Raw genomic sequence first — 15933 nt, 5'->3', positions numbered from 1 at the left:
TGCAGAGTGGGTACACATTAGGTGCAAAGCACACCCAGGGAGAGAGAAGCAGGGGGATGTTGGTAGTTAGGGCCCAGAGCAGAGCACCCACTCACTTCAACCACAGGGCAGGGGTCAGAGAGGATTGAAGACTGAAGTGTTGCAAGACTCAGGGAGGTCCTTTTTGGTGGGGCAGGTCCACTCTAGGCACAGAGCACATCCAGGGAGGTAGAAGCAAGGGGATGTCGGGAGTTGGGGCCCAGAGCAGAGCCCCCACTCACCTCAAGCACAGGGGAGGAGTCAGAGGGGACTGAAGACTGAGGTGTGGCCAGACTCAGGGTGGATCTATCTGGCAGGGCGGGTCCACCCTAGGTATGGAACATGCCCAGGGAGACAGAAGCAGGGGGATGTCCATGTTAGGGCCAGGAATAGAGCCCGTACTCACAACAAGCCCAAGGCAGGGGCCAAAATGGGACTGACTCTAAATATTATATTATATAATTGCTCTTCATATGATTAAGGAAGGAGAATAGATAAGACTTTCATTAATCATATAATTACTATTACTGATACTCTTTTGTGTGAGGGGATTCAAATTATCACCCGTGTGTGTGTGCGCGTGCGTGCGTGTGTGTGTGTGTGCGTGTGTGTGTGTGTGTGTGTGTGTGTGTGTGTGTGTGTGTGTGAGTGAGATGCATGCTATCTGGTCATGTAGGTTTTCAGAGGACAAATGCCCTCCACTTTCCCTTCCTGCTTATTCTCTTGAGACACTAAAATTATAGCTAGGTGGACATTTTTCACATTATTAAGAATGTTCACTTATAGACTTTTCATTGGTGGTATGAAGATTTATCATCTGTCTTCAGATTTTATAATTATTCTCATAATTCTCATCTACTGTTGAGGTGCTCTAATATTTTTTCATGTTTTTTTGTTTTCAGCTACAGAAGATTGCTTTGTTTTAAAAATATTCTCTGTCTTTTCATTTATATTTACCATTTGATGAGGTGTTGTTATAATATCAACTTTTGCTTTTTCAGCCCATGATTCATTTAGTTTTTTTAACTTTCTTTTAAATGTTTACTTGTTTTTATTTGTGTGTATTCCTGTGTGAGTTAATGTGCACCCCAGGCATGGACACCATAAAGTCATTGGAGTTCCTTGATCTACAGCAACATTTCACAAGCTGTGAGTTGCAACCCCTTTGAGGCGGTCAAACAAGCCTTTCACAGGGGTTGCAAATCAGATATCTGCATATCAGATATTTGCGTTATGGTTTATAACAGAGGCAAAATTACAGTTATGAAGTAAAAATGAAAACAATTTTATGATTGAGGCTCACCACAACATGTGGAACTGTATTAAAGGGTTACAGCATTAGGAAGTTTGAGAACCACTGATTGTGTATTTCAGGCAGTTGTGAGCCACCATGTATGTGCTAGGGACCAAACAGTGGGCCTCTGGAAAAGCATCAATATCAAGTTCCCTTAACCACTGAGCTCTTACTCCAGTCACTGTTTCAGCTTTCTTATGATAGTTCACTGAAATAACTGACATCTGATTTTCCTCACAAATTATTACTTTGTAAATAATTAAAACCTTCCTCCTCTAGTTTTAAAAAATATGCAATAAATTATTAGAGGCTTATACTTACCCTTATATGTTATATTATACTATAATGAATCCATTCTGTCTATTTCTGTTCTGGTCCTTATTATCCCATCACTGATAATGTTTTTTTAATGTCAACATTGGTGACCCAAAATGGAATACGGTGTGCATTAAGCAAGGATTCTTTTTAAAGAAATGTTTATCAAACATCTACCAAGTGGAAAACACAATGATAGGTACTTTAAAAAAGATGTGGAAATCAAATTTTAAAAGTTCCTAATAATTTAGAAACTTGACCTCTAGAGAATGACAATGGTATATATGTAAATAATGCTTCATAATATGGTAAAATGAGATGTAGCCCCAAAGAATACAACGGAAGGCATTAAGACAAACGAGCACCTATGAAGCCTTATAATACTGTTAGAACATCCCTTTCCATCCTGTCCCTTTTCCTCTGATTCTCTAATCTGTCACATCCATCTTTTTCTCTTAAACAGATTCCAGTTGATGAACCGTTTTTTCTTACCCCTCCTGTTTTTCATTTCCCTTCTGGGAACATTGCTAACCTAGACAAAGGTGTAGTGAGTACTTACATGTATACACACTTGAACTACCCTAAGTGATATAGTATGATGCAGCTGAAGTTCACCATGTACCCCTACCCTTTAAATACTCCTTTTTTTCTAAAAAATATAGCCAGTAATCCTAAATAGTTATTTTCATTCTTATAGAAGATTCTTTGCATGCTACATAAGCATGCATCACACATATTCACTTTACTATATATGCTTAAATACTTGTAGTCATTGATGTTTTACATGTTTGTTTTTAAACTTTATGTGTGTTATAATGCATCCATAAATTCCCTATTTTTCTTATATGCTTTTCTCCACTACACCATCCAAAGTATTCCTTTTCAGGTCTTTCTCTGTGTCTTAGGCCTCGGAGGATTGTGGGATCTCCCTTTACCGTACCTCATCCAGGATCCAGTATTTATTGTTTTATTCAATTTATTTTAAAGGGACTCAATTCAATGATATTATGCTGGTCCAGTAATAGTGGAGTATTACTCTGAATTAGCAATTTTCAAATTATGTTGACATTAAGAATAAGCATAAGGAGTTCAGAAGCTCTGCCTGGTCAATTTTAGAATATACTATCCAGTGCATCTTGAATAGAGTCAAGGAGTTGGCTTTGCTCTCAAATTTCCAGGTGCTGCGGTGGCTTTTGTTTTCCCTGTGTTCAAGGGCCTCATCTCTTTTCCAGACAAAATGGGTCATTTGTCAGTTTCTGTGAATACAATTCAGACTATGCTAGGCCTCCATCTGTGTTTTTTTTCAATTTGTAAACAATATTATTTTATATGCCAATCCCAGTTCCCTCTCCCTCCTGTCCTCCCATTCTCCCCACCATATCCCCAACCCCACCCCCATCAACTCCTCAGGGAGGGTGAAGCCTTCAATGGGGGATCATCAACGTCTGTCACATCATTTGGGGTAGGACCTAGACCCTTCCCCATGTGTCTAGACTGAGAGAGTATCTCTCCACAGGTAATGGGCTTCAAAAGTCCATTTGTGCACTCTGGATAAATGCTGGTTCCACTGACAGATACACCACAGGCTGTCCAGGGACCCCAACTGACACCCACAACACCCACAATTAGCCAACCAGGTTAGGTCTTTTGCATCTATGTTTTTCTCAATAAATGGTTTAAATTTACTAATGCAATTTATTGAGAGTGGAATAAGAGGATTTAAAACAGTTAAAAGTGATCTGCTTCTGCGACTGGTAGGCTACAACAAAAATATACATCAGTCAACTTGAGTTAGTATTATTGACAGAACAACCTCTACAATTCATTCATTTCAAATGATTTTTAATTTTAATTTAAGGAATAATTAAACATTGGGATAAGTTTTCAGTATATACTTTTAGATGAAGAAGTTTAGAACAGTATCACTTGTGATGATTTGCATCTGTGAATTAACATTAGAAAATCTCAAAAACATGAAGAAACTATTCATCAATTCCATCTTCATTCATAGCTTCCTTTGCCCTCTATCTGTAGAAGAATAAGAGATAATTAACAACTGAAAAACATTAACATGAACTACTGTTATTTTTCAGTCTTATGCTTGTCTATCATATATTTCTGTTTTCTTAACAAAAAATGAGCATATTTTCTTCTTGAAACACAAACACTTGTGTATCAGGATACTTCTATCATCAAATGCCTTCAATCAGCTGACCCTGAAAATTTCCCCAATACCAGAAAGTACTTGTTTTTTTTCTGGATATACTATGACCTTGCAAAGATACAAAGAAGTTATTCTATATTAAAATATTCTGTACTCTAATAAACCATAATTTTAAAAATTATCGTGCCCTTCCATTTAAAGAAGTAGGCAAATAAAATCCAGTACTCTTGGAATCTTTCCAGTGGTAGATATATTTCTGAACTTCACATTTCTGCTAATGCATACATTTCTTTAGGGTGCTTTCCCCCTTTCCTAATAGCATGAACATCCTGTCCTTTTGATCATTTTTGGTCCTTTGGAAGGAAGTACAATCGTTTCCATTATGTTGAATTTTAAATATGTTTACAGCTTTATTGAAAAAGTATTTGTTGTGTTTGAAGACAAACTGTCTAGTGCATCTGGCTCATTGATATCCCCCAACCTCTTCATATCTGAATTTACAAATTTCAAGTATTCTCATAGCTCTTCAACATTGCCTTTGATCATCCTACATTAGATCATCTTTGCATTCTTAAAACTTTCATCCTAAAACAATATATAGGATTTGCTTGCTGTTGCCTCTGGTCTCTCCATCCTCCAAAGCTCCTTCCTAAACATTCCTTAACAACCAACAGTCAACTAACATAAGATTGTATGCTGAATTGGTAATCTCATCAAACAGATTGGTAAAAAGCAGCAAGCCACTCCCTCCTAATAACCCAATATCAGGGTATTTATAGAATTGGGCTTCCATTTGAATCCCAAGTTATCTGTATATAGCCTGCAAGTGAGTTACCAATACCAAAAGATACTGAATGGTAAACAGCCTTGCTGATGTTTGGTGGTCTTGTCTCCTTTGTTGCTAAAATCAGCAACTGATAAAGTACAAAAGTGTTAGTCAAGGACTCACTGTACTGGAACATGTCACCCTCAGCTTCCTCTGAGCTGTGTTATGCACTTTGAGATTCCTTTTGGGATATTACAAAAAGATAGCCATATTGGAGGTACTTCTATTAGACACTCACCCTTCCAATTTTATGCTTCCTTTGCCAGGTCTGGACTTCTTGGAGATTTCTCCTCTCTCCTGAATATGTGATTTTTCAGGCATTGAACTTTTCGGGCCTTGCCTTGGGTGAAGCAGAATGCGGTCATCAATATCATGTATACACATTTAGTGTTGTGCTATACTTAAGAGAAACAAATTTTCTCTATCAGGACCTAACCCCCCCCTTAGGTGAACTCACAGGCATGCAGGATGATCTCCTCCCCCTGAAACTCATCTGGTTTATCCCCTTCATGATCCTCTTCCTCCTGCTCTTCATACTCCTTCTCTTCATATTCATAGTTGTCATCATTGCCCTCCTCCTCATCTTCCTCATTATTGTAGCACTGGTCATCTTCTGCTTCCTCAGCTTCCTCATTCTCCTGGTCATTGTTCCAGACATACCAGTCATCTTCCAAGTCTGGCCACACCTCCTCGTCTTCAGGCAAGGTATCCTCCACATCAGGCCAGACGTCTTCCTCAAGCCAGATGTCTTCCACTTGAGGCCACATCTCCTCAACACCAGGCCACATTTCCTCCTGCCAACACCCTTCCAACACATCAGGCCAGACTTCTTCCTCACACCAGATATCTTCCATTTGAGGCCACATCTCCTCTACACCAGGCCACATTTCCTCCTGCCCACACCCTTCCAACACATCAGGCCAGAAGTCTTCCTCACGCCAGATGTCTTCCACTTGAGGCCACATCTCCTCAACACCAGGCCACATTTCCTCCTGCTCACACCCTTCCTCCACTGTTGCCCAGATGACTTCCTCACGCCAGATGTCTTCCACTTGAGGCCACATCTCCTCAACACCAGGCCATATTTCCTCCTGCCAACACCCTTCCAACACATCAGGCCAGACTTCTTCCTTACACCAGATGTCTTCCATTTGAGGCCACATCTCCTCAACACCAGGCCACATTTCCACCTGCTGACACCCTTCCTCCACATCAGGCCAGACTTCTTCTTCACACCAGATATCTTCCATTTGAGGCCATATCTCCTCAACACCAGGCCACATTTCCTCCTGCCCACACCCTTCCTCCGCCTTTGCCCAGACATCTTCCTCACGCCAGATGTCTTCCACGTGAGGCCACACCTCCTCAACTCCAGGCCACATTTCCTCCTGCCCACACCCTTCCTCCACCGTTGCTCTCATGACTGCTTGAGAAACCAGAAACGCTATGGTTCCATCGATGTCATCATTAGCATGGTTGATTGGAAGCACGTGTAAGACAATTTGTCTCGAATCGTGCCCCATCCCGCCACCTTCTTGCTGTTGATCAGGTGATCTAGGCTCCTGCTCTATAACAGCTGACATGATAGAAACTACCTGACAGCGAAGATCTTATTGAAACGCTGAGCTTTGAAGGGGTTGGTGGGCTGAGGCGTTGTTGTGAAGGCGACTACCACGAAGAAGAGTGAGGATGTTGGCTGCCGGTGCCTCCTTGGAGGCACTGAGAGCAGTAGAGAAGGTTTTCCACTATTGAACCTATGGAGTTCGTACGTGTGGAGCACCTGAGTAAAGAAGGGCTAGACAGCACCAGGAGGAGCAACGGACTGAGGTGGGCCACAAGATGGCTGAGGACCAGGTATGAGGGGGCGGAGCCTTGAAGGGTAATAATTGCCCCTCTCACACGTCACCAGAACTGTAAGCTCATTCGCCGAGACATAGTGATTGACACTCTTTGTGTCCAATCGGGGATAACGGCCCTTGAATTCAAGGGACTGCTCTGAATCACACCTTTTTCCGTTGAGGCCTTACTGTCTTGGCAAACTTTTAAGGTGATAGGAGCCCTGTCTTTTACACTTCATATTGTCAGCACAATAATAGTGTATCAACATGAATGAGCCTCACTGCAGTGATTTCTATTTGGCAGGAATTATTCCAATATAGACAGTTATAAAACAATTGTAGAGGGAAAGGAAAAATAGCTCAGAAGAGTACTTACTGCTCTTCCATAGGACCCAGGTTTGATTCCCAGCACCCACGTGGTGGTTAACAACCATTTGTTATTCAACTTCCAGGACATCTTGTACCTTCTAGTCTCATTGGGTATTGTATACATATGATGTACAGGCATACATACCAGAAATAGCACCAATACACATAGAAAATAAGATCTAAAATAATTAAAAACCCAATCATTGTATAGCTCATATTTAAGGAGTCGTAAAAATAAAGGAAACAGGAAAGAGCCAAATAGTGGAAATTTTAAATGGTTACAGTCAAAACTAGGGGTTGAAAGTGAAAAGTCAAACAAACTAGGACCTGGAAAATATTTAACTCTCACAGTGAAATCCACATTAATCCTCCTATAAATGTATACAAAAAGAGAAAAATTTTCTCAGAAATTTAAAAGACAGGTTTTCTAGGATGAGTTATCTAAACTAAGTGATTCTGTTTCATTTTCTCTGTTAGACAAGAATTAATAATTCAAAAATATAAAGCATTTTTCTACTCTGAAGAAATCAAATACAGTGAAATCCACATTAATCCTCCTATAAATGTATACAAAAAGAGAAAAATTTTCTCAGAAATTTAAAAGACAGGTTTTCTAGGATGAGTTATCTAAACTAAGTGTTTCTGTTTCATTTTCTCTGTTAGACAAGAATTAATAATTCAAAAATATAAAGCATTTTTCTACTCTGAAGAAATCAAATACCTTTTTATATTTATAGTGAAAAATCTTTAAACACAAAACCATCCCATTTGAGGAAAACGACACCCACCAATCTCCTTAATCACTCCCACACAATGTAGTAGTTTAGTAAACTCTCTCACTTCAAAAAGGAGAACACGTTTTCATAAAACACATAGATATTAAAGTGAATGTAGAAAGGTTACTTATTGAAACACAAAGAAATTTCATGACCCTCAGTGGACCCAACCAGACTTTCTCCACCATTGATGAGAGGCTCTGTTATACATTGAAAATATGCTGTGAAGTGAGCTTTTCAAGATCATGATAGGAACAAAAGTTAAACCTGAACTAGTCTATGGCATGTTTCATGTTATATATTGCCTATAAAATATCAGGATGGAGTGTTCTTTCTGGAGAACACTGATTCTCCCATTCTTAACACTCCTCAGTTGTTCACAGTTCTTTGTCTAGCGTTAGATACAAATAACCATTAAAGAAAAAAGAGGCAGTGAAAATGAGAGCTAGCAAGTTGAGCGTATTCATTGGAAGGGCTATCAATGGAAGAAAGGGAATGGGGAGTGATGTGTTTATATTTTCATTTTAAGTAATAAAGAAACATGGCATGTACTCTCTCATATATGGATTTTAGACATAGATCTGGGGAGTGTCAGCCTACAATCCTATGGCCAGAGAGTCTGGGAAACAGAAACTTCATTTAGTGGCTGATCGAAGAAGAGGCAGACTCCCCTCGGTTAAGTACTGAGCTGAACTCAAGAAAGCCAGTAACAGAGAGGGAGGACTGATGATCAAAGGGATTAAGACTGGGCTGGTTTAACCCCCAGAAACAGCTGACCAGACAAAGGTTAACTCTTGAATCCCAGGCATCAGCCTGGGAATCCAGCATGGGACTGATCAATACCCCCTGAATGTGGGTGTCAATGAGGAGGCCTAGGGAACCTATTGAGCCTTGGGCAGCAGATCAGTACCCATCCCAAGTATACACACGGACTTTAGACTCCCATAGAACAATGTGAGGTGCACTCTCACCCTGAACTCTTGGGGAAGGGTCTAGGCCCTACCCTATATGAAATGACAGACTATGGACACCCCCATGGAGGGCCTCACCCTCCCTGGGGGAATGAGGGGATAATGGGGGGGGTTGGGGGGCACGTGAGGAGGGGAGGGAAAGGGAGAGGGACCTGGAACTGACTTGTGAAGCAACCTTGTTTCTAATCTAAATTTAAACTGGAAAATAAAATAAAAAAATTTACCACTGGAAAAAAAAGAATTATTTGAAAAAATCAGGACAGAGAACCAGTTTGTGGGATATAAAAACGAAGACTTATGTTGGACTTCAAAAGAGACCAAAGAGCCCTGTGTATGGAACATGAGGCTCATTCCGGTCAATTCAAAATGTGCTTATTATCTTTTAAATTACTTGACTCACTGCTGTGGCCTGAATGTTTCTTTCTCTATTAAAGTTCTTATTTAAGACTAATGCTTAACACAACAATATCTATTGTCATATTAGTAGGTTATGAGATCATAAGGGCTCTCCTGTAATGAAAGATCAGAGCCTTGTAAAATGAAGACAAAATAGTGATTCCTTCTGGAAGATGAAGCAAAATAGTGCCACCATGCAAGCAGATGAGATGGACATAGCAACTGTCAGTGACTTAGTCTTGGATTCACAGGCACCAATATACTAAGAAATAACATACAATTATTCATAAGTTACATACTATATAGCATCTTGTTATAGAAGCACCAATGTGTTAAGAAGATAATCACTATGGATATTTAGCTGCATGCTTCAGTGGAAACTGGTAAAAACAATATTGATATAGCTGCTTATTTAGAACCAAGTGTAAGCCTTCACTCATATGACATGGGGCCAGAAGGGAAGAGTGAGTATGAAGTGGAGGAATATATGGAAAATGGGATATGCAAGGTTAGAAACTCTCACTGTGATGTTGTCCATCTCTAGGCAAACATCTTTACTGCCATGTGGAACCCATAGGAGAAGTGTTTGTATTCCCCCAAAGTCCCCAACCTTGAACCCAAGGTCTGGAATCAGTGGATCATGTTCCCTATAGCCATGAAGGTAACTACTGCCAGTGGCATCAAGATAGACCTGAAGAGGGAAAAGAGGGCTCTGCCCTACAACATCAAAAACTAAAGCAGGACTACTATGTCACTTCTCCTTTCTAAAACTCAGAAAAACTTCTGTTGGGAGCCACCTAGTGAGAAGTGTTTAAAGAAAGCTATTTGGGATGTAGAGTTGAGCTTAGCCCAAGTGACACTTTACAAGTGTCTAACAGAACAGCCTTGTAACTGTGACACACATATGAATCATTTTAATGCATATTTAATTTTTAGCATAGAAAAGAGGAATATCATCTCTCTGCTTCTATACACCAATAGATGCAAAGACTTTTCACAAAACAGAGTATAAAATCCCCATGTTAGTCTCTGTGTTTGTGTTCCCCTAAACCTTATTTTGAAATCCTATTCCTTGAGGTGACAATAGTAAATGATGCATCCTTAGGAGCAGTATAAAGCCATGGTGGCATAGCTCTCATGAATGGGACCAATGCCCTTCCAAGAGAGATTTTGATGTGGCTACTTCCCCATGAGAACATAAGGAGAAGCAACTATATGTGAACCTGAAAGTATTGTCTCTCAGTTACTAAATATTTTAATATCTCAAACTTTGTATTCTCAGCATGCGGAGCTCTGGGAAGTGCATTTTTGTTGAGTAAAAGTACTCAGTCAATGGCACTCTGCTTGGCATCCTGAATAAACTAAAGCATCCCTGTTGTCTGTTTGAGTGCAATCCTCATGCCTCCTTCAAGTCTCCTTTGACATGTTCTAAAATTAAGTTCAATAAGAAACTTTTATATAAACATAATCAATATGAGAATAAAAATATAATAAACTATTAGGTATTGATATATTTATGCTGATATTAACATGAAGGAGAAATAAAACCATTTCAGTCTAAAGGATTTTTGAATCATTTTTATGATGGAAAGCAAAGGATAACCAGACTACAATCCACAACCCCAAAGAAGCTAAGTAAAAAGGAGGACCCTATAGGTATACATATGGGCTCCAGGAATGGTAAATTGATAAGATCTCCTGGATAAACTGGAAGGGCACTAGAAGAGAGGGGGTGGGAACATTCGGGCTTGAGATGGCATAATTGGAGGGAGGGACACAGAGAAAGAGAGATATTGCAATGAAGGAGATATCTTGATACAGGGAGCCATAATGGGGTTAGTGAGAAAACTGACACTGGGGAAATTCACAGGAATCCATAAGGATGCCACCAGCTTAGACTCCTAGCTACAGTGGAGAGGGTGCCTGAACTAGCCTTGCCCTATAATCAGATTAGTGACTACCCCAATTGTCATCATAGAGCCTGCATCCAGTAACTGATGGAAGTAGATGGAGTGATCCACAGGCAAGTGTTGGGCTGAGCTCCTGGAGTTAAGTTGAAGCAAGGGATCTTATGAACAAGAAGGGTCAGGATCATAATTGGAAACCCACAGAGGCAGTTGATCTGAGCTAGTGGAAGCTCATGGACTATGATCTGACAGCTGGGGGAAGCTGCATGAGACTGAACTAGGCCCTCTGAATGTGGGTGACAGCTATGTGGCTTCATCTGTTGGAGGGGATTGCAGTATTTATCTCAGGTGCATGAATTGGATTTTTGGAGCCCATTCCATATGGTAGGATACCTTGCTCAGCCTTGATACAGGGGGAGATCTTTGTCCTGTTTCAACTTTGTATGCCAGACTTTGTTGACACCACATGGGAGGCCTTACCCTATCTGAGGAGTGGATGGAGGGTGGAATGAGGAGAGGTGGGGTAGGAGAAGGGGAGGGAGTGGTAATTGGGGTTGTTATGTAAAATGAATAAAAAGAAATTAAAGTAAAATTAAATTACGTTCTCCTTTACCTTTCCTCTCTGCAACACCTGCCATACCCCTGTCTTCCTCTCTTGTACACACCTGTGACCACGACAAAATGGGCATGGTCAGTGTCACAGGTACATAATTAGATCTCTCGCTAAACCCCCCATTGTATCACATTTTGTTCTCTCTCAGATCCAGGGCCTCTAGCCAATTTTTCTCTAACTTATATATTCCTAAATTTATAAATACAACTTTCTTAGTATATGTAATACTATATATATGTATATATATGATTTATTTTTGAGGGTTAATTATTTGTTATTGAATAACCAACTGGTGTGCACTTCTCTGGGGAAGACTATTTCGTCTTCTCTCAGCATTATTTAAATGCCTGTAGTTCCTTTCATAGGTTTGGGGCCCTTTGAGATGTTCCCTTTCCATGTTAGCATGTCTAATGGTGTTGTCCTTGTCAGTCTGAAAGTTTGCAGCTGATTGGGTCATCATAATTATTCTCTTTTAGCTTTTGCTACTATCCAATTTACCTTAAATCAGTGGTTCTCAACCTTCCTGATTAAGTGATCATTTACTACAGTTCCTCACATTGTGGTGACCACAAACCTTAAAATTATTTTTGTTACTACTTCATAACTGGAATTGTGCTACTGTTATGTATCATTTTTAACACAGGGTTTTTACATTTTTATTTTTAAATTTAAATTTAAATTAGAAACAAGGTTGCTTCACATGTCCATCCCTCCCCTCCTCCCATGCACTCCCATCAACCCCTCCAACATCCCCTGATTTCTCCAGGGAGGGTGAGGGGGCCCTCCATGGGGGTGTCCATAGTCTGTCATTTCATCCAGGGCAGGGCCTAGACCCTTCCCCAAGAGTCCAGGGTGAGAGTGCATCTCTCATTGTTGAATGGGCACCCAAAGTCCATCTGTATGCCAGGGATAAATACTGGTCTACTACCCAAGGCCAAATAGATTGCCTAGGCCACCTCACTGACACCCACATTCAGGGGGTCTTGATCAGTCCCATTCTGGATTCCCAGCCATCAGTCTGGGATTCAAGAGCTAACCATTGCCAGGTCAGCTGTTTCTGGGGGTTAAACCAGCTCAGTCTTAACCCCTTTGGTCATCAGTCCTCCCTCTCTGTCACTGGGTTCCTTGAGTTCAGCTCAGTGTTTAGCTGTGCGAGTCTGCCTCTGTTTCTATCAGCCTTTGGATGGAGGTTCTGTTCCCCAGACTCTATGGTCGTGGGACTGTAGGCTGGTACTCTGCAGATCTATGTCAAAAATACATATATGAGAGAGTACATATCATGTTTGTCTTTTTGTGACTGGGTTACCTCACTCAGGATGGTTTCTTCTAGTGCCATCCATTTGCCTGCAAATTTCAAGATTCCATTTTTTTTCTGATGAACAGTACTCCATTGTGTAAATGTATCACATTTTCTTTATCCACTCTGCGGTTGAGGGGCATCTAGGTTGCTTCCAAGTTCTGGCTATTACAAATAAAGCTGCTATGAACATAGTGGAACAGACATCTTTGTTGTATGAATATGCATCTTTTGGATATATGCCTAAGAGTGGAATTGCTGGGTCTTGTGGTAGGCTTATTCTCATTTTTTCAGAGGAATCTCCATACTGATTTCCAAAGTGGCTGTACAAGTTGGCACTCCCACCAGCAATGGAGGAGTGTTTCCCTTTTACCACATCCTCTCCAGCATAAACTTTCATTGGTGTTTTTGATTTTAGCCATTCTGACAGGAGTAAAATGGTAAGTCAGAGTTGTTTTGATTTGCATATCCCGGATGGCTAGGGATATTGAGCATTTTCTCAAGTGCCTGTCAGCCATTTTAGACTCCTCTGTTGAGAATTGTCTATGTAGTTCTGTAGCTCACTTTTTAATTGGATCCTTTGGTGTTTTGGAGACTAGCTTCTTGAGTTCTTTGTAAATTTTGGAGATCAGTCCTCTGTCAGATGTGGGGTTAGTGAATATCTTTCCCATTCTGTGGGCTGTCTTTTTGTCTTGTTGACTGTGTCCTTTGCCTTACAGAAGCTTCTCAGTTTCAGGAGGTCCTGTGTATTAATTGTTGACCTCACTGTCTGTGCTACTGGTGTTATGTTCAGGAAGTGGTCTCCTGTACCAAGTTGTTCAAGGATGCCCCCCACTTTCTCTTTTAAGTGTTTCAGTTTGGCTGGATTTATGTTGAAGTCTTTGATCGATTTGGACTTAAGATTTGTGTTTGGCGATAGACATGGATCTCTCCGCCTTCTTATCCATGCCAGCATCCAGTTATGACAGCACCATTTGTTGAAGATGCTTTCTTTCTTTCTGAAGATCAAATGTTTATACATGTATGGGTTAATATCAGGGTATTCAATTTGATTCCGTTGTTCTACCTGTTTATGTTTGTGCCAATACCAAGCTGTTTTCAAGATGATAGCTCTATAATAGAGCTTGAAGTCAGGGATGGTGATGCCTCCAGATGTCACTTTGTTGAATAAGGTTGTTTGGGCTATCCTGGGTCTTTTGTTTTTCCATACAAAATTCATTATTGTTCTTTCAAGGTCTGTGTAGAATTGTGCTGGTATTTTAATGGGGATTGCATTGAATCTGTAGATTGCTTTAGGCAGGATTGCCATTTTTACTACATAGACCCAACCTACCCAAGAGCATGGGAGATCTTTCCATTTTCTGATGTCTTCTTTAATTTCATTCTTTAAAGACTCAAAGTTCTTGTGATATAGGTCTTTCACTTGTTTGGTTAGCGTTACCCCAAGGTATTTTATGTTGTTTGTGGCAATTGTAAAGAGTGATGTTTGTCTTATTTCTCTCTCAGCCCTTTTATCTTCTGTATATAGTAGGGCTACTGATTTTGTTGAGTTGATCTTGTAGCCTGCCTCTTTGCTGAAAGTATTTATCACCTGTAGGAGTTCCCTGGTGGAGTTTTTTGGGTCATTTTTGTAAACTATCATATCATCTGTAAATAGTGAAAGTTTGACCTCTGTCTGTCCAATTTGTATCCCCTTGATCTCATTTTGTTGTCGTATTTCTCTAGGTAGAACTTCAAGTACAATATTGAAAAGGTATGGAGAGAGTGGACAGCCTTGTCTTGTTCCTGATTTTAGCAGAATGGCAATGAGTTTCTGTCCATTTAGTTTGATGTTGGCTGTTGGTTTGGTGTATATAGCTTTTGTTATGTTCAGGTATGTTCTCGTTATCCCAGATCTCCAAGACCTTTATTATGAAGGTGAGTTGGATTTTGTCAAAGGCTTTTTATGCATCTAATGAGATGATCATGTGATTTTTGTTTCCCAGCTTGTTTATATGGTGGATTACATTAATGGATTTTCTTATGTTGAACCATCCTTGCATCGCTGGGATGAAACCTACTTGATCGTGGTGAATGATTTGCCAGTATTTTATTGAGTATTTTTACATCAATGTTCATGAGGGACATTGGTCTGAAGTTCTCTTTCTTAGTCGTGTCCTCATGTGGCTTGGGTATCAACGTTATTGAAGCCTAGTTGAAAGAGTTTGGCAAAGACCCTTCTGCTTCTATTGCGTGGAATACTTGGAGAAGAATTGGCATAAGCTGCTCTTTGAATATTTGGTAGAATTTTGCACTGAGTCCATCTGGACCTGGGCTTTTTTGGTTGGGAGATTTTGTTGATTTCTTCTATTTCCATAGGGGTTGTAGGTCTATTTAAATTGATTATCTGTTCTTGATTTAATTTTGGCAAGTCACAGATGTTAATAAAATTGTCCATTTCCTTTGAATTTTCGAATTTTGTGGATTACAGGTTTTCAAAGTATGACCTGATGATTCTCTGAATTTCTTCAGAGTATGTTCCCCTTTTTGTTTCTGATTTTATTAATTTTGATGTTCACGTTCACACTCTGCTGTTTGGTAAGTTTGGACAAAAGTTTGTCTACCTTGTTCATTTTTTCAAAGAACCAATTCTTCGTTTCATTGATTCTTTATATTGTTTTCCTAGTTTTAACTTTATTGATTTCAGCCCTCAGTTTGACTATTTCCTGGTGTCTACTCCTCCTGGGTGAGTTTGCTTCTTTGTGTTCTAGAGCTTTCAGCTGTGCTGTTAATTCTCTAGCGTGACTATTCTCCAGTTTTTTCATGTGAGCACTTAGTGCTATGAACTTCCCTTGTAGCACTGTTTTCAAAGTGTCCCATAGGTTTGAGTATGTTGTGTCTTCATTTTCATTGAATTCTAGGAAGTCTTCAATTTCTTTTCTTATTTCTTCTTTGACTCAGGAATGGTGAAATTGTGCATTATTCAATTTCCATGAGTTTGTAAGGTTTCTGCGATTTGTGTTGTTGTTGAATTCTAATTTTAATGCATGGTGGTCTGATAAGATGCATGGAGTTATTCCAATTTTTTTACCTGTTGGGGTTTGACATGTTGCCAAGTATGTGGGCAATTTTTTAGATGGTTCCATGTGGTGCTGAGAAGAAGGTATATT

At 39.9% G+C, this 15933-nt stretch overlaps 2 protein-coding genes across 2 annotated transcripts in view; both read right to left on the bottom strand.

The window, feature by feature from the left end:
• Nucleotides 1-3452: 3452 nt before the first annotated feature.
• On the bottom strand, nucleotides 3453-6457 carry LOC110342141 (golgin subfamily A member 6-like protein 22). Its single transcript, XM_040743868.1, has 3 exons — nucleotides 5075-6457; nucleotides 4856-4957; nucleotides 3453-3655 (listed from the first exon to the last, which is right to left on the bottom strand). The coding sequence occupies exons 1-2, from the start codon at nucleotides 6198-6200 to the stop codon at nucleotides 4866-4868; spliced, it is 1218 nt and encodes a 405-aa protein (XP_040599802.1). The 5' UTR covers nucleotides 6201-6457; the 3' UTR covers nucleotides 3453-3655; nucleotides 4856-4865.
• The window catches only part of LOC121139782 (FK506-binding protein 4-like), a 29732-nt gene continuing 20007 nt past the window's right edge, over nucleotides 6209-15933 (bottom strand). The window contains exon 4 of the mRNA XM_040743773.1: nucleotides 6209-6336. Within this exon, the coding sequence (XP_040599707.1) occupies nucleotides 6209-6336 (128 nt within the window). The remainder of the gene's footprint in view (nucleotides 6337-15933) is intronic.

Source organism: Mesocricetus auratus, unplaced genomic scaffold (assembly GCF_017639785.1).
Source record: "Mesocricetus auratus isolate SY011 unplaced genomic scaffold, BCM_Maur_2.0 Super-Scaffold_100003, whole genome shotgun sequence".
NCBI classification, from domain to species: domain Eukaryota; kingdom Metazoa; phylum Chordata; class Mammalia; order Rodentia; family Cricetidae; genus Mesocricetus; species Mesocricetus auratus.
Note: the sequence above shows the minus strand (reverse complement) of the source record. Positions and strands in the feature narration are given on the sequence as shown.